Source organism: Rhipicephalus microplus, chromosome 9, assembly GCF_043290135.1.
Source record: "Rhipicephalus microplus isolate Deutch F79 chromosome 9, USDA_Rmic, whole genome shotgun sequence".
Lineage (NCBI taxonomy): Eukaryota > Metazoa > Arthropoda > Arachnida > Ixodida > Ixodidae > Rhipicephalus > Rhipicephalus microplus.
The window spans coordinates 2,284,420-2,308,353 of record NC_134708.1 but is presented as its reverse complement, the minus strand read 5'-3'; the positions used below and the strand labels follow the sequence as shown (position 1 = coordinate 2,308,353).

Here is a 23,934-nt window from a genome sequence, read left to right as displayed (position 1 = left end):
ATCCACTGCAGAGACTGCGGCTGCGTGCCAGTTTTTGAGCGTTGCGAGGTATTAAGCAAGCACAACTCGCAGGCCACGCGTGAGATTATTGAAGCTTATCAAATAAACAAGTTTGACAGAAAATGTGTAAGTTGCCCATCGGTTGCATTGTTGAAAAAGGAGATTGCGTATCTCGATCTTTTTTAAGTTACATATGCATTGTTTTCTCAGCCCTTTCAATGGGAGACAAGAGTTTTGCTGACAGTGTATTGCAGTTTGTTCCTGCACCCTTCTACGCATGCCTATTTTTTCTCGATTTTCGCCTATATATGTACTTCACTCCGATATTAAATCTTTGTTGAAAGTCAGCGCTCTTTTCTGTCCCTGTTTTTTCGCTTCCGTAGTTACGAAGTAACTACTTGTAGGTTGCGCTGTTCCTGAATTCAGTTATGTCCTACCAACTTGCCCAAGTTTTCATGCTTCAGTGGCTTATCAGGATCAAAATAGGCCAAAAACGTGGACGCTTCGATTGCATCTTTATAACTTTCTGAAAACATTCTTTGTGCTCCTGATTCCCCTTCCATCTGGCCCCTTTTTGGAGAAGCGCAAACAACGGTGCCAGTGTGGTTGCTAGGTTCGGCAAGAATTTTCCGTAATAGTTCACAAGACCCAAAGATGCTTTCAGCTCACCCACTGATGTGTGCTCTGACGCTGCACAAACGGCCTTGATGTTCTCGTCTGTCGGCCGAAGTCCGTTAGCGTTGATATGGTGGCCGAGAAAATTCACCTCGCTTTGTCGAAATTTGCATTTTTTCTTGTGCGACCGTAAACCTTATTCCCGTAACCTCTGAAAGACTTGACGCAGCCGCGACATGTCACTTCGTTTTTCCCCGAGGATGATATCATCCAGATACACCTATACTCTTGGAATATCGCTCAGAAGTGCATTCATTCGTCTTTGAAACATGGCTGGTGCGGAACTTACACCAAAAGGCAACAGTTTGAAACAGAAAATACCCTTTTGCGTGTTCAATACTGCTATTTTCTGGACGTCTTCATCCAACGGTAACTGGTTGTAAGCCTGGCGCAGGTCTAACGTTGTGAAAACTTCCCTGCTGTTCAGCTTTGCAAAAATGTCGTCCACTCGCGGCAACGGGTACTGCTCTGTCACAGTGGCCGCGTTGACAGTCATCCGAAAATCTCCGCTGATTCTGAGCGACCCATCCTTCTTTATGACGGGTACGCCTAGTGCTGCCGACTCGGCGTTTCTCACAGGTGTAATGACGTCTTGGGCTACTATTTGATCCAGCGCTTCTGACATCTTGTCTCGCAAAGCGTAAGGTACGGTGCGGGCCTTGAAAAACCGCAGAACTACTTTTTCTTTCAGCTGGGATGTCACCAGTGGTCCCTTACAAAGTCCAACACCTCGAGCGAAGACATCAGCATATTCGCTGAGTAGGGCCTCTAGTTTCGTGTTGGCTTCATTCAACTTAATGGGGTGCACGCTCGCGACGACGTTTGTCAGCATGGAAACTCTGATTTCGTTAAAAGCCTTTATCGTGTCTCTGCCACATAACGATGGTCCCGTGCTATCAAGCACTATGACCGTGTTTTGCATATTTTTTCCGTCGCACCTGGCTGTCTTATGTAGCTGTCCAAGCACAGGAAGTTCGCCCAATAGGCAGGTCAGTTTTAACTTCGTTTTTCACAACGGCGGCCACTTCATTTCATACTTCCGAAACACCGATGCTGAAATGATGCTTACAGGTGATCCAGTGTCCACCAGCATTGTCAGAGGAACGCTATCTCTGGTTAATACTTTGTAAATGAGGTTCACCCTGCAGATGCTCGCTTCTTGATGAAGGACGGCCTGTATAGTGTACAAGGCCTCATTATCATCCGAGGTTGAGCAGTCTTCGGCTATCACTGCGTACGCCCCTTGCCATCGTACATCTGTATGTGTGCTCTGTCGGTGACCCGACGTGGCTGACTGGCACATTCGTTTCAAGTGGCCTCATTTGCCCCACCTGTGGCACACCGTGTGCAGGTGTTTACATTCCTCTGCTACATGTTTACTACACCACAACGACCGCAGCAGCCGCGAGTATCCTGTTTCGGTCGAAATTTCTGAGTACGGTCCTCCTGGCGTGCGAACTTTACAGGACTTTGGTCGGTAGAATGCATTATTCGGGCGTTTTCAGCAGCGTCTTGCGCCGAAATAGCAAAGCATTCTGCCTGTTCTAGCGTGAGCTTTCGTTGCGGCAACAAATGTCACCTGACGCCTTCATCGTGCACGCCACACACAATTTGGTCCCTTAACGTGCGCTCCAACGATGTCGCTAAATAGCACTTCTTCGCCAGCCGCCTTATTTCGGCAATGAAATCCTCAACAGATTCACCAGCTTTCTGTGTTCGCATGAAGAAGGCATAGCTTGCGGCGGTCTCGTGTACGTGCGGGGTGTAATGTTTTTCCAAATACCCGACGTCGTAGCTGAGCTCGTTCACCTTCTTCGGGTGGCAACGCCCCTGAACGACTCCCGTTGCACTGTCCGTTAGTGACCATATCAAGAGTGCCTGTTTCTTTGCTTCATCTGCGATGCTATGAGCTTCAAAGTAAGCCTCCAAACGAACACGATACGTTGGCCAAGTACTATCCACCCCTCCGAATTTGGGCGGCCGCCCGGCACTCACGATTGCGTGGGTCTGCTCATTGCCACTGTTATGGCGCTCTCCACATACTACAAGAAAGCCAGATAATGCAAGAAGAACGACGGTTTATTGAACAGATTGTATTTATACTAAGCGCATGTGACGTTGCATTGATGTGCTTTGATAACACTGCATCGCGCTGACACATCAAAAGTGACCACAGATTGTGAGCAAACAATATCAGATGGGAGGGGATTCCGTAGCCCTACTATTGAAGGAAAAAAAAGAGCATTTTAGTGTTTTGCACTAGGAAAAAATTGGTCTAATACAGTCGAATTGTGATAATTGGAACTCAAACGGGCCCGAAAATTTGTTCGAATTAAAAGAAGTTTGAATTAATGAAAGATAAATAAACAGAGGGCTCTTCACGCAGTGGTGCATGTGCATTGAGCTAACACACTAAGGGGAAGTTTCAGAAGACTTACGTTTATTTACAAATCGCAAAGCATCCGTCATTAATTGAAGTGATCGGTGATGCACTACTGTACACGTTTGCCTTGCAGCGAATCATTCAATTTTGCATGCAGCTTGTAAAGCATTTCTACTTCGTCTTCAGCATTCTCCTGGCAAGAGAAGTTGCCCGCAGAAATGACCAGCGCCAACACTCTCTAAAGACGACAACAACGACTGCGTAGCAGAGCTGCAGCTTGGCCAGCACTCGGAGAGAGGGATATCGGCATTTGAGAGAAAACCAATGCTCCACGGCAGCTTTTTTTTTTTTGCTCTCTTCATGCCAGTCGTTGAATGGAGAAGGGTTACGTGGCAGGGACGGGAGGGAAATAGGGAAGCATGGCACCAGCGTGTGAGAGACCCCCCTCCCCCCCTCATGGCGCAGAGCTGTGCTCCTGCAAGGGGCAAGGGCTGCAGAAGATAGTGCCCTTTTTCTTCCCTTCAACCATTCAACCCCGCGACAGCTTTCTTTTTTTTTCCTCTCTCTCTCTTCGCGCGGGGTGTTGCAAGGAGAAGGGTCTTTACGTGACACGGACGGAAAAGAGAGAAGCGTGGCACAGGCACGTCGCAGATCGGCATTTGAGAGAGAGCAAACATTCCACTGCAGCCTTTTATTTCCTTTTCCTTTCTTTCACACGCAGCGTTGAGGTGTCGCAGGTGCCGCCGCCGGATTGGGTGGGGTGCTGAGAGCATTTTCGGTGCACGGTATGTTCGAATTAACCATCGCAAGTGCTTGTGCATTCGTATTACCGGCCATTCTTGCCCATTGGAATACACATAGCTTTGACGGAACCTCATCATGAGTTCGAATCAACCGGAAGTTCGAAATAAGTGTTTAAATTAAATTGAGCGTGTTTGAATTAATGAGATTTGACGGTACATTTAATATGGTTAGTTCTTCTGGAGTGACTTCCGGGCATCCCCTAGTAGTCATACTTGGTTAACTTTGTAAGGTTGTGATAAATGAGATACTTAAATTTTAAAGGAGCTACCTTCCTTCAATAGGCCAGCATAGGTATACCTGCTGGGTACGAAGTGCGGTTACACTATCATGCCTGGAATATATTGTGTATATAAACCTGTGTGCCCTGTTTCGAATCTTTTCAAATGCGAGGCATAAATATTTTTGATGCGTGTTCTATATAATGCTGCATATTCTAATATAGGTCTAACGAGAGTCTTATAAACGGTTAATTTCATTGAGGGAGAAGCCGTCACAAGTTTTCTTTGTAAAAGTGCAAGTTGCGTAAACACTTCGGCGCAAATGTTATTTTTATGCGATTCCGACATTAGTTATTTTGTTATCACTTGGGGGGGGGGGGGGGGGGGTCTATAATTGGCAAGCGCCACGCTCTTGGAATGTATGGACTCAGCAGACACAGTCAAAACAAACCAAACAACACACATTTATTTAACTAATTTAGAACGATGATATCTTCAGCCGAATTATTGTACATGAACTGTGTCATACATTAACCAACCTTACACAATACTCCAAAACATGACAAACACAATAATACACCTAAGGCGGCGTCGCCAATGCTTGACTTACCACGAGGGCCCCCGACGCGCAACCCGCGGTGCCACGCACCGGGGACCCACGCTAGAGGCAACCGTTCGTGGCACCCGCCACGCGCAGAAGAGATCAGCGTATTTCTCGTTCGCTGCTATCAAGGCTTGTCGCCGGCCGCGCTATATCATGATGATGATGATAGTGGTGATCAACGCTCGCGAACACGCCACCTACCACCTGGTAGTTGTAACCCGAAATGCGGCTTGTGGGCGAGAAACGTGCACCACGCAATGCAAACAACCTTACAGTGGGTGTCAGCACCCTCACATCTTCTCAACCTTTGTTGAAACCATATTCTGAAAAACAAAGAAATCAGCTCCACAAGCTCTAACAAAAAAAAAAGACAATACATGTCCCTTCATAATGTTCGTGCACTTTGACACCGCCGCGGGTCGACACTGCTGCACTGTCCGGCTCGACAACTTCACCCCTGTACCGGTCCTGCAACAGCAACGTTGCCGTCGGCGCAGTGATCTGTCACTCGCGCCGACACGTCTTCCGATTGCGACCAGCACTCACGAGGGCGCTGGACTGCCGGCAGTTTCGCAGGTTCCAGGCATGTCCATCGCCTGACCTCACGACACCATTCCTGGCCAGCGGCACTGACGATGTGCAGAAGACAGCCAGCCGTGAATTACATCACTCCCGCTGTGTACATACCGAAACACTTGACAGAAACAATAAAGCAGGGTCTAGGGAAGGGAGCTTCAGGCTTTTCACCCACGTGGTACGATGGTCAGTACTGCTAGCTAATACATCGGCGGCGGCCAAGACGTCCATCGAAATAAAACAAAAATCACTTTTCATAACTCGTGCATCGCAAGATTAAAAAAAGTGAGGGAAGCAGAGTGGAACACCTCAACGCCGCAATCCACCTAGTTGTGCCACGTGCGACAGGCGGCTGTGCAGAGCCTTAGGCCTACAACAACCTGCATCCACCCAGCACCCAGCGTAGGCGCAGAAGAGGCAGTCGCAAGGAGACATCTACGCTGTAAGTTGACCCTATCCCTCGCTGCACACAGCAGCTTACCGAGCGAGCGGCGTCCACCGTGCCGGGCGGTGTCGCGATGCCACGGCGTTGTGCCGCAATACCAGACAGCAACGACGCCCGGCTCTCTAAGCCCAAAGAGATTGAAGCTATTTACAGAAAATCTGACCACCCACGAGGCTTCCGTACTCACTCGCTTTGGGCGTGGCCTACAATCCACGTGTGCTAAGCTTTGCTCACGCCAGGATGCAGACTGCATGGCTCTCGTCCCAACTGAACAACGTTCTTGAAAACTAACTACAAAAAAACCACTTGCGAGCAGAAAAAAAAACAACTCAACGAGTTCAAACACGTCACAAAACCGATCTTCTCGCTTCTCAACAAAGCACACCGTGGACGCTAGCAAAGAAGTCCCCCTAGGCCTACTCTACCCCGGCTCTAAACAAAAGTACCGAACCGCGATAACTGTCGTTCGGTGCTCCAAAAGCTCTACGTTGGGCGCCAGTGTGGGGGGGTCTCGAATTGGCGAACGCCACACTCTTGGAGTGTACGGACACAGCAGGCACTGTCGGAACAAACCAAACAACACACATTTGTTTAATTAATTTAGAACGACGATATCGTCCCCCGAATTATTGTACATGAATTGTGATCATACGTTAAACAACCTTACACAATACTTCAAAACATGACAAACACAATAACACATCCAAGGCGGCGGTGCCAACGCTTGACTTACCATGAGGGCTCCCGACGCGCAACCCGCAATGCCACACACCGGGGACCCACGCCAGAGACAACCGTTCGCGGCAACTGCCGCGGCATTCCCGAAATACAGCTTCTGTGCGAGACGCATGCGCCACGCGGCGCTAACAACTTTACATGAAGTGTCAGCATCTATGTCCTTCTGCGGTTGGCCCACTGCCGTAGGTGCTGCCGGTGCCGCCACTTGTCTCCGCTGCATCCAAAGTAGCAACCACCACTGATGCCATGCCCACTTGCAACATGACCTATCGTTGACATCGCTGTCACCTTTGCCGCCGTTATTGCCACTGCTGTCGCTTTTGCCGCCGTTACTGCCGCCGTGGATTTGGTGCCGGTAGAACTCTGGTCCGGACCGCACCCTGTTGACCCCCGCCCCTCAGGTCGTTGGTGGATACTGGGGGTGGCCAGTCTGTGACAGGTCTAGTTCAGCACTGGCCCGCGGCCGCCCTCTCCAGCAGTCTGGGCTGCAGCAAAGGGTCAGGGCTCCCCCGGTCCGGCAGGCTCGAGAGTCATCTTCGGCATGCCACGCCATAGCCTTGAGGTAGCAGAGGCCATAAAGGTGTCCGGACAACCATGGTTCGGCTAGGTAGGCTTGTGCTTGTGACAGTGGCTCCGACGCAGCTTGCTCTCCCGGCTGGGTTGGTGGCTGGTCACCCTGGCGCCTCTTGCATAAAGGCTCGATGATGAGGGCGATGGGGTAGATTGGAAGTAGCGTTGCTTGGTTTGGTGGGGCCGCGATGCCGACATGGATAGTGTTGGTAGTGATCTGTCGGGAGGAGCGGTTTCCTCTCCGAGCTGTTCCGGTGCACCTCTTTCCCTTTCGACTCTCCATCTGCTCGGTGAAAGTCGACACAGAAAAAAGGACAGGTTAGCAATCGCACGCGTGTTGTGTGCGAACCCTTGCATCTCGCGTCGAACATATCAAATGTGGCGTGCCGTGGAGAGTTGTCTCTGCCTGTTACACAGGAACTAACGCGGTTCTGGGTTCCTCACTCCATGTCGAGCGATCTCACTCGCCGCCTGCGGCCAGGAGGGGGACTGACTGTAGTCTTCTTGGTCCTCCAGTGGCACGTAGCGTTTCAAGTCACATACATGCACTGGTCCGCCGCTCGGTTTGCCTTTCATGTTCGCTAGCTGATAAACGAGCGAGGAGTTTGTTTGACAAAGGGATGTCTGCTGGTCTGCGCGATATGATCAAAGAGGAGCTCTCATCCATGGCTTGCGCTCTCCCATCCAACCCTGATGATATCTCCTCAAAATCCTCTCGGAACTGGCTACAAACAGTCAACGACTTTCATGTGCCACCTGGCCACGAGCATGTTATCACTGTTAGGTCGGACTTCATTGACCACGATGACGTTCTAGTCACTCGACCAGCCCGTTCTCTACCCAGAGGGATTGCACTTGCATCGAGTCTTATTCGCTTCACCAACAGCGCCGCCTTTCTACCAGATTGGCCAATGTTGTTGTCTACCGGAGCATAGTGGCACCAGCTGTGTGCCAGCGTGAAAGAAGTCGTTGACGTTCATGTCAACACGCTGTAGTCAGGACCACTGCTTTTGCACTCCAAAGCCGAAATATCCGCTGTTTGCATATTAGCGCGATGTGTTGAAATTCGCTGCTTGCGCAGCTCATCGAAACTTTGACATAGCTGAATCACGGTCGTGACGTGACATAGCTGAATCACGGTCGTGACGGTCTGTAGGTCTTTGGCCACAAGCATATGAAAAGCATCGTCATCAATGTCTTTCAATGTATTCTTTATTCTGCCAGCCTCTGTCATCCTCGCATCAACTCGCCTACAGAGCCTGATCTCATCCTCAATGTAGCTCGTGAAGCTCTCACCATTTCGCTGAAATCGTCCCCATAGGCCCAGTTCAGCAAGAAGCTTGCGCATGGCTGGACGACTGAAAAACGAGGTCACGGCCTCTTTGAAAACCGACCAGGTGGGGATGTCGGCTTGGTAGTTGGTGAGCCATAGGTTGGCCCCAAATCCGTCAGGTAGAAGATGACGCGAGTCAGCTTCGCAGGGTCATCCTACTTAATCGCGCTGGCACGCTCGTACTCTGCCAGCCAGTCCTCGATATCATGATTTTCAGTGCCGTTGTATACTGGTGGGTCAAGCAGCCGAAGTACATCAGGGCACATGACAGGTGGCAGCGTGAAAGAGGCTTGTGGGGGATCGACACGCTCGGTCATCGCGGACGCTGATGGTAGCTTACGGGTGCGGAGCTCCAGGACCTTACCTAGCACGTTTCCACCAAATGCAACGAGCGAGGTTACGTAAAAACACAGGTTATTATTTGAGAAGGGTTAGGCGCAACAAGCTGATACAGGTGTTCGTGGCACAGCTGGTGGTGTTTTTACGTAACCTCGCTCGTTTCAGTTATGTTTCTTTCATGCTGGATTCATTTCTCTCCCCTTCTTTTGATTCAGAGTTCTTCGTTTTATGGGTAAGTGCACCATCTTTGTAAAAGTGTGTCAGGTGCTAAACGTGTGGTCTTCCTTAATACGGGGTTTGTGTCGTCAACCGTGCCATGCATGCATGTACAACTTCCATGATAGCATGTTGCTGTGACCCAGCTATCTTGGGGGTGATAGCTGATGTCTTGTGATGTGTTTGAGTTCCAGTTTTTTTTTTTACAATAATCCATAGTTCGGAGTTGGTGCCAGTCCTCTGTCCTCGTATGTTTAGGCACCGCACAAGAACAGTGAAAAGAGAGGGGACACGGACGACTATTCTTTAGCAACTTTCAACACTTTGGCTCTGTGCTGGTGTTGTCCACGAATATTTCTTCAAAAATGTTGTAGTGGTTTAGGCAAGACCTTAACTGACAAAGGCTAGTGAGCAGCAGACTGCAAACACTGTGTTTTCATTGGTGTCTGATGTGATGTGTGTGTGCAGCTGAGGGCTCTCCAGAGGACACCCTCCACGCGCCTCCGGTCGATTCAGCCCACCGCACAGTGCCCCTGCAAAGTGCCTTTGTGCCCCCTGTTGTGGCCTCGACAGCTGGCCAGCAGCCTCCCACTCAGGTAATCACTCTGCTTATTGGAGTGCCCCCTTTTTTTTTGGCACGGCCAGTATGTATGATCAAATCATTCTAAGCTCGGCGGGGTTTGTGTGAGATCCACCGAGACTTTCCACTCTGGGAACACAGGGACACAGTAGATGCGGTCATGCAAACAAACAACACTTGTGCATTAATTGATTTGCTTTTACAATGACGTTATTTCCAGCCGAACGAACCTAGCTATTACGAAATATTGGTTATAACAAAGGTAATGAAGAACATTTTTGTAAGGAATACTGTGTTATACCGTATTTACTCGATTCTACCGCGCCCTCGATTGTAACGCGCACCCGATTTTCACCGCGAAAAAAAAAAAAAAAAACACTTAAGACATCGATTGCAACGCGCACCCATTTTTCTCGCTGGCCTGCACGATCACATCACTCGAAAAAACGACTCCTTTCGGGAGCGTCTTCCATTTAAATATGAGGTACGGGCGAAGATTGTGCCCATCTGACGTGTAACAGAGCATTGCCGTCACTGTAGTTCTACCGTGGACCAGTGTCAGCACGCGAACTTGCTTCGCCCCCTTCTTCTCGACGGTTGTGGTGCCAGGCATGTCGAAGTAAAGAGGCGTCTGATCGGCATTCCCGATTTGCCCAAGCAGGTAGCCGTTGTTGCGCCGCAAGTTTAGGACGAACCTCTGAAAACTGTAAAGCTTTTCATCGTACTCCTCCGCAAAACTTTTCGCATATGCATGTTCCCCTTCAGAGGGAAAAGCCTTTCCTCTTCATAAAGTTAGTCAGCCAGCACCTGCTCACTTTAAACTGGCTCCACATTAGACCTTTTTCTAAGACTAATTGCATAGCCCGCACTTGGAGCAGTTCTGTCGTCACGGGCCGCTCTGCCGCTCGCTGCTCAAGCACATACTCGCCGAGCAGCTCTTTAATTTGCGGAAACCGACCCTGCTGTGGTCCACTGAAGCCTTTGCGTGAAGCTTTGCTGTCGACAATCTTCTGCTTTTGTTTCCGCCGATCCCGCACGCATGTTTCGGGAACTCCGAACGACCGCGATGCGGCCCGATTTCCGTCATTTTCCGCACACGCGATGGCTTTTCCTTTAAAAGCGGCATCGTGGTGCACTTGAGTTTTTGGAGTCGGCCCTTCCACGCCGTCGATGCTAATGCACTACTAGATGACGAACTCCTCAGCACACGTACGAAGTGCCGCACATGGGAAACACATAGGCAGAAATGGCTGACGCGCCATGCCGACGCACGTAGGGGGCGGCCATTTTGGATTTGCCGATGGCAATAGATTGAACGTATTTTTTTTTTTCGTACTCGATTCTAACGCGCATGCGATTTGTGAACTCGCTTAACCGGAAAAAAGGTGCGCGTTAGATTCGAGTAATTACGGTAATATGTGTTTATAACGAATTTCGGGATACAAACCTATTTTTGCATTAGATGCCACTTCTTTATAAAGAGGTTTGAGTGTACATCACTAGTGACACGCTAAGACAACCTTATACAATATGCTTATACAAAACTTAAAATAAATTTAACAAGGTACTGTGAATGTGGTGTTGCCGACGGTGTCGCCAATCGCGAACACCTGCAACAGACATCCATCCATCTTTGCCAGCAGTCGTACACCCAGGAGACTTCGTAATGTCAGTCGTCTGACCGTGTGTCCGTCAATGCACAACACATGCAAGGTACCCACTACACGCCCTCCATAACGAAGTAGGAAAGCACCCACTATGCCATTCTGCTGATGAGTGGGGTACACGTATATATCTGTAAGGTGCATTTTGTGCTGTTTCTGATTACAATTAAGAACAAGTGCGTTCCAGGCCACACATTTTTTTTTCTGCCATGGAATAAAACAAACGTGAACATGCTCTCGCCATCGAAAGGCAGCGCAAGTGCAGGCAACAAGCTAGCCCAGAGGCAAGAGTTCGGGAAGCCGCGACAAAGTGGCAGTGCCGACCAGTGAGTTCCGTGCAGGGAATTTTTCCTTTTTCGAGAAGTTTTTGCCTGTCATTTTCAGCCAAAGGGAAAAGGGAATCTTCGTGATATTGCAAGGAATTTCAGAAATGGTTAAATTCTCCTATGACAATCGATAATTAGCAGTCACAGTGTGCCTTCAACATCTGTAGTCGGTTGTGGCACATGTATCGCGCAAGCATAGCCCTTCGGATTTGTTTCTGATATTTACGCGGTGTGATTTCTAGCTCACTTTTATGTTAGACTTAAGGCCCACAATGTGCAGTGTACTAACAATATAAGAATTATTAAACTCATGCTTTCGTTGTGCGGCAGTGGAAAGGTTAATCATGATTTTAAAACTTACCATCTACGTCAGACACGTGTGAATATACTCTGTGTCTGCATGGATCGGGTCGAAAATTAGTACTGTTGGGTAGGGAAATATGCTAGAAATTTCGTCATTGTTTGCAGGGAAAAATCTCCAACATAGGGAATTGTCATGTCTTTGAATGGGAATTCTTCTGCGTAGTACGGAAAATCACTGATGGCGACCACTGGCCTCGATTAAAAAAGCTGGACGATGCACTCCGATGCGGGTGCTTGTGAAGCCACGGGAAAGTCCCTTCATTGTCCCGGAAGCTGGCGTCTTCTGGGCGATTTGGGCGCGCAATTCGAATACTATCTGGTGGCAGTTGTGTGGTGATTGTATTTTTGTGTTTTCTTATATAAAATTCTAGCGGTCATTTGATGCTACATCAGGAATGACAGACACCATAGTGACGTCGTCCGAATACGGTGCTATGCTGTAAGCTACAAATAATACATGCAACAAACCCTACGATTGCGCATCACTTAGAACACCGACTAATGCTACACAGAAAACGGCAGACACCGTACGGACACTTTCCGAATGTGGCAAACTGTTAAAAGCTACAACTAGTGCATACAAAAAACTCTACGATTAGGCATCATTTTGAATGCCGACTAACACTACAAGAAAAATGACAGATCCTGTACCGGCGCCTTCTGAATACGGCGGAATGTTGTAGCGTACAACTTTACGATTGCTCATCAGTCAGGTAACAAAAAAAAAAACAAAAAAACAAAACATGGTCACGGAATTTTTCCACAAAAAAAAGAAGGAACAATAGTGCAATAATAGCTAGGAGTGCAGCGGTTTGTGCTTTGTTAGTGATTTGGAAAAGAAAACAGCATTGGGTTGGCATTGCTTTGAATATAAGTTTTTGCAGCCGAGTGGTCAGAACATGATTCTGCAAAATGGCCACTTAAACAGCTGCTTTCTTTCTGGAGACGGCGTCCAGTTGTCCCTCTTTAAGTTACTGACCCACTTCTCGTATATTTGAGGCCTCGGGGGGGGGGCAAACTGCATATTAAATAGCCAAACACCTTCAACACAACTTTAAAAAAAAAAACAGAGATCAACTATCATAATTTCCTCACAGGCTGTGTAAAAAGTTTGACGTGGTTTATTGACACTGGACGTCAGGGAAGCTCAACAAACATTCACCGTAAAGCGTCGAGGAACGACGAGCGTCAAGCAGCCAAAATTTGGGCAAGTGCGAGCTCGAGACTGGTGCTATTATTAACACTGGTGCTTGCTTGCTCGTGTCTTTCGTCGTCGTTTTTTCTTCACTACATTTGCCCACGGGGAATAGAGGAGCCATCCTGGCGACTTAAGGCATTGGTAGTATAGCTGGGTCATAATAGGGCTTGATTTAAGGTACGTGGACGATTTCTCAGGCACATTGATGCAAATCGTCAGATGAGGCCGAAATCTTAACCTCGTAATTAAAGAGAGAAGTTTGAGCAAGAATGCGTGTAGATGGTAACGTCGTTACATGGGCGATTTCTCGGGCACATTGACGCAACTCGTCAGATGAGGCCTAAAGCTCGACCTCGTAATTGAAGGGAGAAGTTTGAGCAAGAATGCGGTAGCATGAATGTGTGTAGACGGCAACGTCGTATGCCAGTGGGCTTGCATCGCAGAACAAGTGCAGTTCAAAAGGTGTAACCTCTTGAGAAGTTGAACAAACGACGCTGCGTGGTATGTTCATTGAGGAGAGCATCTGTAATTCGAAAGTCGAACTTTCCCACTGCGTCTGCATGTCTTTCGGTAATGGATCGTCCCATGGTGAGTTGAGTCGCCACAGTTGTTGGAACAATAATTTCGCTCGAATGGCTAACGGAGCAATGAGCCAAAGTCTAGGGAACGACGGCAGAATTGTGCGTTTTGTGGCTGAATGTGCGGAGAGGTATGCCGAAACGGCACTGGGGCTGATCTTGATATTGTCGTCACTGTGATTCCATACTAAGCCGAGCGACTTTGTTCTTTCTTTGGCTTCCCCAATGTTGTCGATGGAGTTGTTGTCCTTAAGAAATTGTCGAGAAAGAAGGCTCGAATTGGAGCGCCACTTTCCCAGCTCTATACCTGCATCAGCTAAAATAGTCAGTGCAACAAGGTAGATTTCGAAAGCCTCTTCGTCGGTGGAAGCTCTCATGACGAGGTTGTTGACATAAAATGCATTCTGTAGACGTGTAGATATTACTGGCTCTGTCTTCTTCCAGTCTTCTATGTGATGCTGCAATGTAGCAGCCAGGAGGAATGGGCTTGAGTACGCTCCAACGGGCATACGAGTCGAGCGCCATTCGACCATGGATTGTCATGTCCACTCTTTGTCATTGATTCGGTTGACCCATAAAAAGCGGAGGGCGTCGTGGTCTTCTTCTCAGATGGCAATTTGTAGGAAAACCTTTCAGATGTCTGCTGTCAAATTGATTTGGTTGAGTCTGAACTCTACCAGGAGTTGCAGACTCAGCAGTCGTGGCCTCATTACATGAGATAGCAGCTTCAGCTGCAACAAGACTTTCCGGAGCAAATTACAGTTCAACAGACTCTGACATTGGTGAAGGCTCAATGTGAACTGTTTCACCTGGTGTATGGGTACCACCTACACCTACTGGAAGGTCTCGGGGTTGAAGTGGCCACGACACTGACGAAGAAGCAGCACACCAACGCTGCCGGCGGCGGCCACCCACGACTTGGGCGCGGGGCGCCAAGAGACAGAGACGTCCACCTCGAACAAGTGCTGATCACCAACTGATTTATTTACAACTATGCACACATAAGCCTCATTCATATGCATTGTAGTGGTGCATGTCACAATACATCGCTGCCATTCGAGGCGCCACCTCGCAACTAGAACATAAAACGAACTTGAATAGAACAGCACAACACAACAATAACCACCTGGTTCTGAAGGATGTTGGCTTGAAGAGGCCTGTGAAGTGGCTGTCGACCTCGGAGATGTTCCCAAGTGAGGCTGCATGGACTTGCTGCACCCTTCCACAGCAGTTCGTGGTGAACTTTCAGCTTCCCAGCATCACGCTAGTAAGGGAGCAGCTCGCACCAGTCACAGTCAGCCGAGTGGATACGTCACCGGGGGAGTCCTTGACGAGCGGGGCTCGTGTGGCGGGTTCAACTGACGCTGACCGTACGAAGTAGAGCAGCCTGTCAACGACGGAGGACTCGACGCAATGATGACACAGCAAGGGGCAACGAGTCGCAATGCAACAAGCTGTAAGAACATTCCATTGTTCATGCCATATTGGCTTAGAGCTAGCGATGTATTGAGACTAAGCTAGTCAGTTTTGGTTTGTTCATGTAAGCGGATTGTTTTTGAGTTATTGGTTGTTTTCGAAATATTGAGTGTTATTCGCGTTTTTGAGTGTGTTTTGTGCGTGTAGACAGAGTTTGTTTTGCCACACTTGCGTCTCTCTTTCAAATCCATCCTTCGCAAGTGCTCCCGAGATAAAATTCGTGACAAAGGCACTCAAACAGAAGAGCCTTTCCCCATTACACATGTGCACATAAACGAAGTGCCACTGTACGAAAATCTTCGCTAATGCACAGCAATTGCTGCCGTATGAAGGCGATCGTTTCTTTAGAAGCAGCACAGTGAAGCAGTCACCGTCATGCTGGGGCACTTGCTGTGCCATATGCAAACGTTTTTCATAAAACTATTCCAGTGCACACACGGGCGCGGCAATGGCGAGCTGCTTTTGTTCGTGAAGGCAACATCTTCTTCATTTATTTTAATGTTGGTGCAAACGCGTATTTTTCAAAGGGAGCCGTTGGTTTGCCTCAGTTCAGGGAATGGTCGTGATGCGACGCTATGTGATGGGTAGTGCTGCTTGCGTCGCACATGCGTCCGAGGGCTTTTCGACTTGTTGCCCTCTCTAAATATTGTACATCTGTCATATTTGTTCCTTCTTGCTCATTTCTTTGTGGCTCAAAGTAATGCCGCTGCTGCCTCCCTCGCACTCTTGTAGTCAGTGCATGCAGTAGCGTTGCAGTGACGCTTCCTCATTGGTTGCCTGCATAGCGCCACGAACAGTGACATGCTATCGCAAAACACCATATCATTTACAGAGCCAGCGTGAGTGCCAGCATTGTGAATACGAGGAGTGGTAGACGCTGCCCCACAGTTCTGTAGACAACTGAACAAAAAAATGTCTTCATATTATTTCCATTGTGAGGCACTGCATGATAGGTTCTCACCCTCATGACCACAAAGCACACGCGGAGGCTAGGCGATAGGCGAGTGCAGGAGAGGATGGTGAACTGCTGGAATCAAGTGCATCTGACTGTCATTGAAAAAATAGATGACTCGCTGGTGAAGCCAACACATTTGCACAATGCCCTCATCGCACAAAGAGGTAGCATAAAGAATGGCACGTTTGGTTGTTGCTTATTAAACGCATGCAGTATGTTTGCAACTGCACTAGGCCACATGCGCTACCGAGCAGTTAGCTGAAGATGGTTACGATAAAATGGTGCCAGTAACTGAGTAGTACTGAGACGTTTTCTGCTGGCCTCCATCCCAGCTCCGTATATTTCCGGTATTTATCTGTAAAGACAGTGCCACATACACTGCGCCATGGTAGTGGCCCCCTCAGATTTTTGGTCCGCTTCAATCCTGAACGCGGCAAAGCAGAAACACAATGTGCTACGACTGCGAATAAACTTGTGTCAGTGCTGATTCAAACCTACAAGGGGAGAGACGTGACTCAGGCGGGAGCTTTAATTAATGTTGTTTTGGGCCTGAAATTTGTGTAGATGGATGGATGGAAAACTTTTATTGGGTCCTGAAGGATTCCACCCCCGTTTTATAGGGGTAGGATTGCGGGCCGCTCCCACGTTGGGATGGGGAGGCCCAGCCTCACCGCCGCATCGTGGGCCTTCTGGACAGCCTTGAGTTGTTGTATGAGAACTGGACTCGTGAGCATTAAATGAAAGGAGTTCTCAGAAAATTCTTCATTTTTTTCTTTGTAAAGAGGGGCACCTCCAGAGCATATGATTAAAATCACTGCGATACTGGCAGTCCTGACAAAGTTCTGAAATATCAGAGTAATGGCTATAGGTTACGAGGCTTGGGTATATTCCCGTCTGAAGCATGCGAAGAGAGATTGCCTGTGGCCTAGACAACTTTTCGTGTGGCAATGGAAAGGACCTACAGACTAATTGATAATGCTTCGTGATCTCGTTGAAGGTAGTCGAAATGTCCCTAAAGTGAAGGCTGGGGGCTGACTCCTCTGTCTGAGAAGCACAAGTCCCGGCGCAGTAAGTGAAGCCTCGCGCCTTGGAGTGAGCTAGCTCGTTGACATTGAAAAGGCCTCCGACCCTCAAGCCAAGGTGAGCAGGAAACCAAATAATAGCTTGGTGGGTGAGTTCCTTGTGAGCGAGAGTTCTCAAAACTTCCTTGCACACGGAACCAGAAGCGAAGGCCCTAGCAGTGGATTTAGAGTCCGTATAGATATCAGTCCTTTGTGGATCAAGGAGTGCTAGTGCAATGGCCATCTGTTCTGCTTTTTAAGGAGAAGTGGTTCGAACCGACGCCGAGGATAAAATCTGACCCTTAGTATCTACGGATACTACAGCAAAGCGAGCGGAAACGCCATACTAGGCGGCATCAACAAAGCATGAAACAGACGAGTGTTTGTGAGCTTGAGCTAAAAGAGAGGAGACTCGAGCGACATGCCTGCCCGCGTTGTACTGTGGATGCATATTTCGTGGAAGGGGGCACACTTTGATGCAAGAGCGTATATAATCATCGAGTGGCATATTTTGCACTTCGAGCATCAAGGGGTTGACTCCAGTGTCAACCAGGATCTTTCTCCCCGCTGGTGTGATCGAGAGCCTGGCAACCTGTGCCGTTTGTGTAGCCTCGATAACTTCTTCAAGCGGGTTGTGGGCTCCAAGTTTCATAAGGTTCTCAGTGCTTGTGCGCATAGGAATGCCAAGAACTTTCTTGATGCTTTTCTTGGGAGAATTTCAGTTTGTTTCTTTCATGGAGTTGCCACCTGTGCATAGATGCGACATAACTTATGTGGCTCATCAAGAATGCATGGAATAGTCTGAGGAGGTTGTGCTCTCGAAGACCACCTTAACAGGTGGAAATGCGTGAGATTAGTCCGATCACCCCTTCCGTCTTAGAAGTCAGACGGTCGATCGTGCGGCCGTTCTGTCCATTAGCCTCGATAATCATGCCCAGAACGCGTATGAAGTCCACCCTTGGAATACGCTGCCCCGATGCCGTGTGCAGCCTAATGTCGATGTCGGCCAGTGGTTGCCAGTTTTTGGGTTTGGGTCCCCGTCTCGTGGGTCGATATAAGAGAAGTTCGGACTTTGCTGGCGAGAGCTTGAGGCCCATTTCGTTTATGTAGACTTCAACACAGTCTACGGCCTCTTGAAGAGAGCTCTCCACAGAGTCCTCCGAGCCACCGACACTCCATATGGTGATGTCGTCCTCGTAGATAGTGAACTTGATGCCTTCTTGGTTTGAGAGCTTTGCTGCAAGGCCGCACATTGCAATGTTAAAAAGCAGTGGGGAGACAACTGAGCCCTGCGGGGTGCCGAAGGAACCGAGATCGTAGGGCTCAGACTTGAGATCCCCTAGCTGTATAGTGGCTTTTCTATTCCTGAGGAACGAGCTGGTGAACTTGTGAAAGTTGGCTCCTAAGTTGAAAGAAGAGATGGAGGCAAGTATGTGGGAGTGCGAGACATTGTCAAAGACTTTTTCAAGATCCAGACCGAGAATAGCTCTAACGTCTTTTGTATCCTGATCAATGATGTGATGCTTCAGCATTTTCATGACGTCCTGAGTAAATAGGTGTGGTCTAAAACCTACCATGTTGTACGGGAACAGGTTAGTCTTCTCTATGTGCTTTGATATTCGATTGTTGATGACATGCTCGGCGACCTTGCCTATACAGGACTTCAGTGAAATGGGTCGTAAGTTGCTAAAACTGGGACTCCGGCCAGGTTTAGGTATGAGAATAACCGACACCCTTTTCGATTGCTCAGGGAAAGTCCCCGTCTCCCAAATACGATTGATTTCTTTGGGGAGGTAGGTGACAGAGTCATCGTCTAAATTGCGTAGTGTCTTGTTTGTAATGCCATCCGGGCCCGTGCTGGAGTTCCCATTAAGATTGTTTAAGATGATCCGGACCTCTGCTTTCTGGAAGGGCTTGTCCAATTCGAAGGCTGGTGATCCCGTGTATTGCGCGTAGCCAGAAGGAGGCCCGGTTGTGTTCACAGGGAGGTATCTCTGTGCCAGACACTTCGTTATTTCCGTGTCTGATTTAACCTTCCTTTTTGAGTGCAGTATTCGGTCTACCAAGCACGTCTGGTTGGATTTAGATTTGGTCTCCTGCAGGAGGTGTTTGAGGAGGTTCCATTTTCCCCCAACTTTCTTCTGACCATCCACCTTGTTGCAAATCTCGTCCCAATGCTGTTTTTCCAGCGTCTGACAGTAAGTCGTTATTTCATCGTTAAGATTTGGGATGCGTTTTCGCAGTCTTCGATTCATAGGGTGTGCTTTCCACCTGGCTAGGAGGGCACTTTTAGCCTCAAGAGGATGAGCAAGCCTGCTATCCATTTTATTGAATGGAAGATCAGTCTCTATCGTTTTGGTGGCCGACTTGACGTCTTCGACCAGCTGAGACAGCCACTTGTCGAAATTCGGTGAGTCATTAATCTCCTCTGCGCTCTCCGCTCTGACCTTACGGAATAGGTCCCAATCTGTGAATTTGAAAGCTTTAGGGGGCTTTGCTTGAAGTTGTAATGTCGTACTCAGAATACAATGGTCGCTCCCCAAGTTTTCTCCCAAGTTTAACCATGATAACTCCCCCGTGGTTGTGACAAAGGTGAGGTCTGGGGTAGTATCCCTAGAGCAAGAATTTGCAGTGCGGGTAGGAAACGTGGGGTCACTGACCAAAGTAAGATTCAGATCCGATACCGCTTGCCAGGGCTCGGCTCCCTTGGCAGTGGTGCGAGGGTAGCCCCAAGCTTGATGGGGTGCATTGGAATCTCCCGCTATAACTATGGGTGCATCCACTTTCCTAGCTATCGTAACTGCTTTTGATAACAATGAGGTGAAGCGATGGTGCCTGCCTTTTGGAGAGTTATATATGTGGAGTATGAAAATGCTGTTTTTAAGGTTCTTGCCAAGTATAATTTCTAAAAGAGAGTGTTCAATCTTGCTGTTTGCCATGTGCAAGTTGTGCTCAATGTAAGTGTACTTCTTGGACACAAACGTGCAGATACCGCGGCCATCTGGAGGTTTTGTGATGTGATGGGTGTAGCCTGGCAGGCTCATAGTTTCCGTAAGCGTCTCCTGTAGCATAATAACATGTGGTCGAATTGGCTGGGATTTAGTATACTGCTGGAGAGCTGCCTTCTTTGATTGGAAGCCCCAGCAGTTCCACTGCCAAATTACGAAATTGTTAAGGTGTCCCGCCATTGTTGGGACCCGCAAAAGCTCTCTCCTGAGAGACGCTACGGGTTGCCACCTTCTGCACGATCCTGATTGATTGATATGTGAGGCTTAACGTCCCAAAACCACCATATGATTATGAGAGAGGCCGTAGTGGAGGGCTCCGTAAATTTCGACCACCTGGGGTTCTTTAACGTGCGCCCAAATCTGAGCACACGGGCCTACAACATTTCCGCCTCCATCGGAAACTTCTGCACGATCCTGACCTTAGGTATTACTTGGGCCGGAGTAGCCTCGGCAGATTGTAAAGCTTTAACTTGGTCAGCCTCGATCTTTGCGACTCTGCTGTCCAATACCGCAATCAACTCGACCACCACCCTGAGAGCATTTTTGATATCATTCAAGGTATCCTTGACCTCTGTTTTGAAATCTCTGTCCTCGTTATTGGCTGCTTGTGCTAGCGCTCTCCTTTTTGTTGGTTTTGCCCCTGGATGGACGTCCATGGGTACCTCATCGTGACTCGCATCCGATGTGGCCTCTGTACAGGGAACTGTGTTTGAAGGAGACGGAAACGAAACCTGCTGTGATTTTCTTAAGTCGGCTATTCAGCCCAGAGTTGCTCGACAATGGCCCTGAGATTAGCATTTTCCCTTTGCATCTGCGCATATATATCCGAGTGTTGCTCTGGATTGGTACCCCCTTTACCTGTGGTTGGGAACCCTTGATCTTGGATTCCCAGGTCTGGTGCTGATTTCCTTGCTGCACACAGTTGCGGACGGTAGGCACCCGGGAGTTAGAACGGCCCTTGGATCTAGAATGTCCTCTGGATCTCGAACGGCCCCTTGCTCTGCCTCTGGAACGGGATCGCCCTCGCGGTGGTTGCAGCTGTTGGCTGACATCATGCGGGCGCCAGCTGCTGCTCGGGTGCTCTGTCGTAGCGCGGCCACCTGTAGCGGCTGGTAGCGATAGGAAGTCTCCTCCACCATCTGTGAAGTTTATGTCGTCGGCGTCTTGTTCCGCAAATTCCATCGTATATTGCATCTGTCGCTCTCGTCTTCGTCGACGGACTATGTAGGGCACTTGAAAACGATGCTTACACGTCTTGTCTGCTGTAAGATGTGGACCCCCACACAACTTGCATTCTGGAGTGCAGACATGATCCTCCGAAGGAGATGACATACCACACCCTCTACAGACCGCCTCCTCTGGATGGGGACAAACATCAGCTCGATGACCTAACTTTCCACAGGCATAACAGACATCCGTCTGTCGACGATACAGGGTGCAGCGAACCAAACTATTTCCACATATGACGTAATTTGGGACTTTTAGTCCGTCAAAGAGGATGATCACCGTGGTGGAATTCTTGATTCTTTTCACTTGGAGTGCAGTTGGGTTCCTTGGGTGTACAAAAAATGAATAAAGTTGTTCTTGACGGATGTCCGCGTCAACACCCCTGATGATACCTTTGCAGGTGTCATCGGGGGCAGCTCGGTAGGCACTAACACCAAAACTGGCGGTAGCGAGAGTAATGGCGGTGATCTTGGAATACGCTCTGGCATTCCTCTCCGCTGGAGTGCTTATAACTGCAATGTTCTGCATCATATTCGGGCATACTATGTCTTCTGTGACTTCTTCCTCACTGAGCGCTGCAGCCACTGCGAGTGCCACCGCAAACTTAATTTGACTCACGGTTCTCATGTCCAGGCCATTTCTAGGTGTCACGATGACTCGATGGTGATCTCTTGGCAGGTGAGAAAGTCTAGAAGCAGCGATAAGACGCTTCTTCACCGCAGCCCGGGAGCGCTGAGGCGAGCACGCGTCGCTGTGCATGGAGACGCTTGCTTGCGTCTCGGTCCTGGCGGTATGCGTCCCACGAAGTTTACGTTCAGTGATAGCCACAGACCATCCAGAATATTGAAGATCATCGGGAGTGATATCCTCCCCATCGACAGAGACTTGCATAGACATTCCCTGCGTAGAGTGCTGAAACACCTTACCGAGAAAGGCCGGCGGCCGCTCCGCCGTAGCCTCAGCCTAGCGCGCTCAGCTGAGCAGATGGGCAACCAGAAGAGTCTCGAAAAAGGGTCAGAAAGCTCACCCACAGTGATATACTTCGTATCGATGTAGTACGTGCGGTTTTATTATTATTTTTTTATTTACTTATACTGTTGGCCTGTCAGCCGTTACAGGGTGGGTCAAAGTGGGACATTTGCATGGTCAACATCGTGTGACTTGAGAAGAGAAAAAATAAGAATCCATATTACATAAGAAAAAAAAATGCGTCGATTGGCACCAAAAGACGCTCACAAATGCACGAAAAACTGTCCAAAAACATTTTCGAACGCGGAGCCGATGTTTTCACATCCACACGAGGCGGCGTCCCCCTGGTGGTCTGCATTTGTGTAGAGAGTAGGAAAAATTGAACAGGCAGTAGTTTCGGCATCCAGGAGGTCGGACATTCATGATGTTAATGAGCGCTTGGGACACCCTGTTTTGGTAAGTAGTGTATGTTCGAATTTTGACTTGTGGGGCCTATAGTGTTTTGCAACTCGTATTGTAGCAGCCTCACAACAACATATAGGTAGGAACTCATATAGGTAGCAGCTTCACAACAAGGATGTTCTATTGACACTGTTTATTAAGGGTGAACTTGTGCCCAAAGTGAACGACGCACAGCAATCAAGAAGATCCAAGGGCGGTAGTCCTCGTGAGTCTCTGCTTCGAGCACCCTCGTTCTCTTCTTCACGCGCGTTGGCTGTTCGGCGGAGTACCGGGCGCATGCAGGGCCGGCTTGTGCATTGCGGCTGGCTTCGTCGCTCGTAGTCGTGCCGTTAGCGTTCCTCTGGTTCCCGACGTCCGCGTTGCGCGGAGCAATGGCAATTTCCTGTGGCATTATCCCTCCTCTCAAGAGGCATCGCCCTGATGCTTTCGATGATAATGTATGCAGCGTTTCCATCTCGGAAGGTTTGTAAGAGTGAAATGGTTGTACAGCAAGCAAGTGGGTGGCTAGTCTTCGTACCAGTCGTAGAACGGTTTCATGCGCACAATGTGTACACGCTTGGTGGTGTTGCGTCGTTTGGAATGCCCATGTCCTGTAGGCTTGACTTCATAAATGAGGTCGCTGAGTCGCTGTACAACCTCGTAAGGACCGAAATATCGACAAATGAGTTTTTCAGACAGGCCTCGTCGTCGTACTGGGGTCCATATCCACACTTTGTGACCAACTTCATACCGTGTTTCACGTCTTCCTCGGTTGTAGCGGTCGGCATCGATTCGTTGTTGGTGACATATTCGGTACCTTGCTAATTGGCGGGCCTCCTCCGCTCTTTCTATATAGTCATCGAGATCAGAAGGGTAGTCTTCTTGATCTATAGGTAACATAGCGTCCAGTGTTGTGGTAACTACACGACCGTAAACTAGTTGAAACAGGGTAATCTTGGTAGTATCTTGTACGGCGGTGTTATAGGTGAAGCTGACGTATGGTAAAATTTCGTCCCAGTTTTTGTGTTCGACGTCCACAGACATAGATATCATGTCAGCTAGAGTTCTGTTAAGGCATTCAGTCAGGCCGTTGCTTTGAGGGTGATATGCGGTAGTGTTCCTGTGAAAAGTGTGGGTCATGTTCAGCAGACATTCTATGAGTTCTGCCATGAAAGCTGGTCCGCGAT

The 23,934-nt window shown here is 48.8% G+C and overlaps 1 protein-coding gene across 12 annotated transcripts in view; it reads left to right on the top strand.

The window, feature by feature from the left end:
* Wnk (Wnk kinase) overlaps nucleotides 1-23,934 on the top strand; it is a 407,304-nt gene that overhangs the window by 106,024 nt on the left and 277,346 nt on the right. For all 12 annotated transcript variants that reach the window (XR_012885945.1, XR_012885943.1, XM_075872963.1 and 9 more), the window contains exon 8: nucleotides 9,370-9,497. Coding sequence is in view for 10 of the 12 variants with exons in the window: in XM_075872963.1 (XP_075729078.1) it covers nucleotides 9,370-9,497 (128 nt within the window). In the remaining 2 variants the exon portion in view is untranslated. The remainder of the gene's footprint in view (nucleotides 1-9,369; nucleotides 9,498-23,934) is intronic.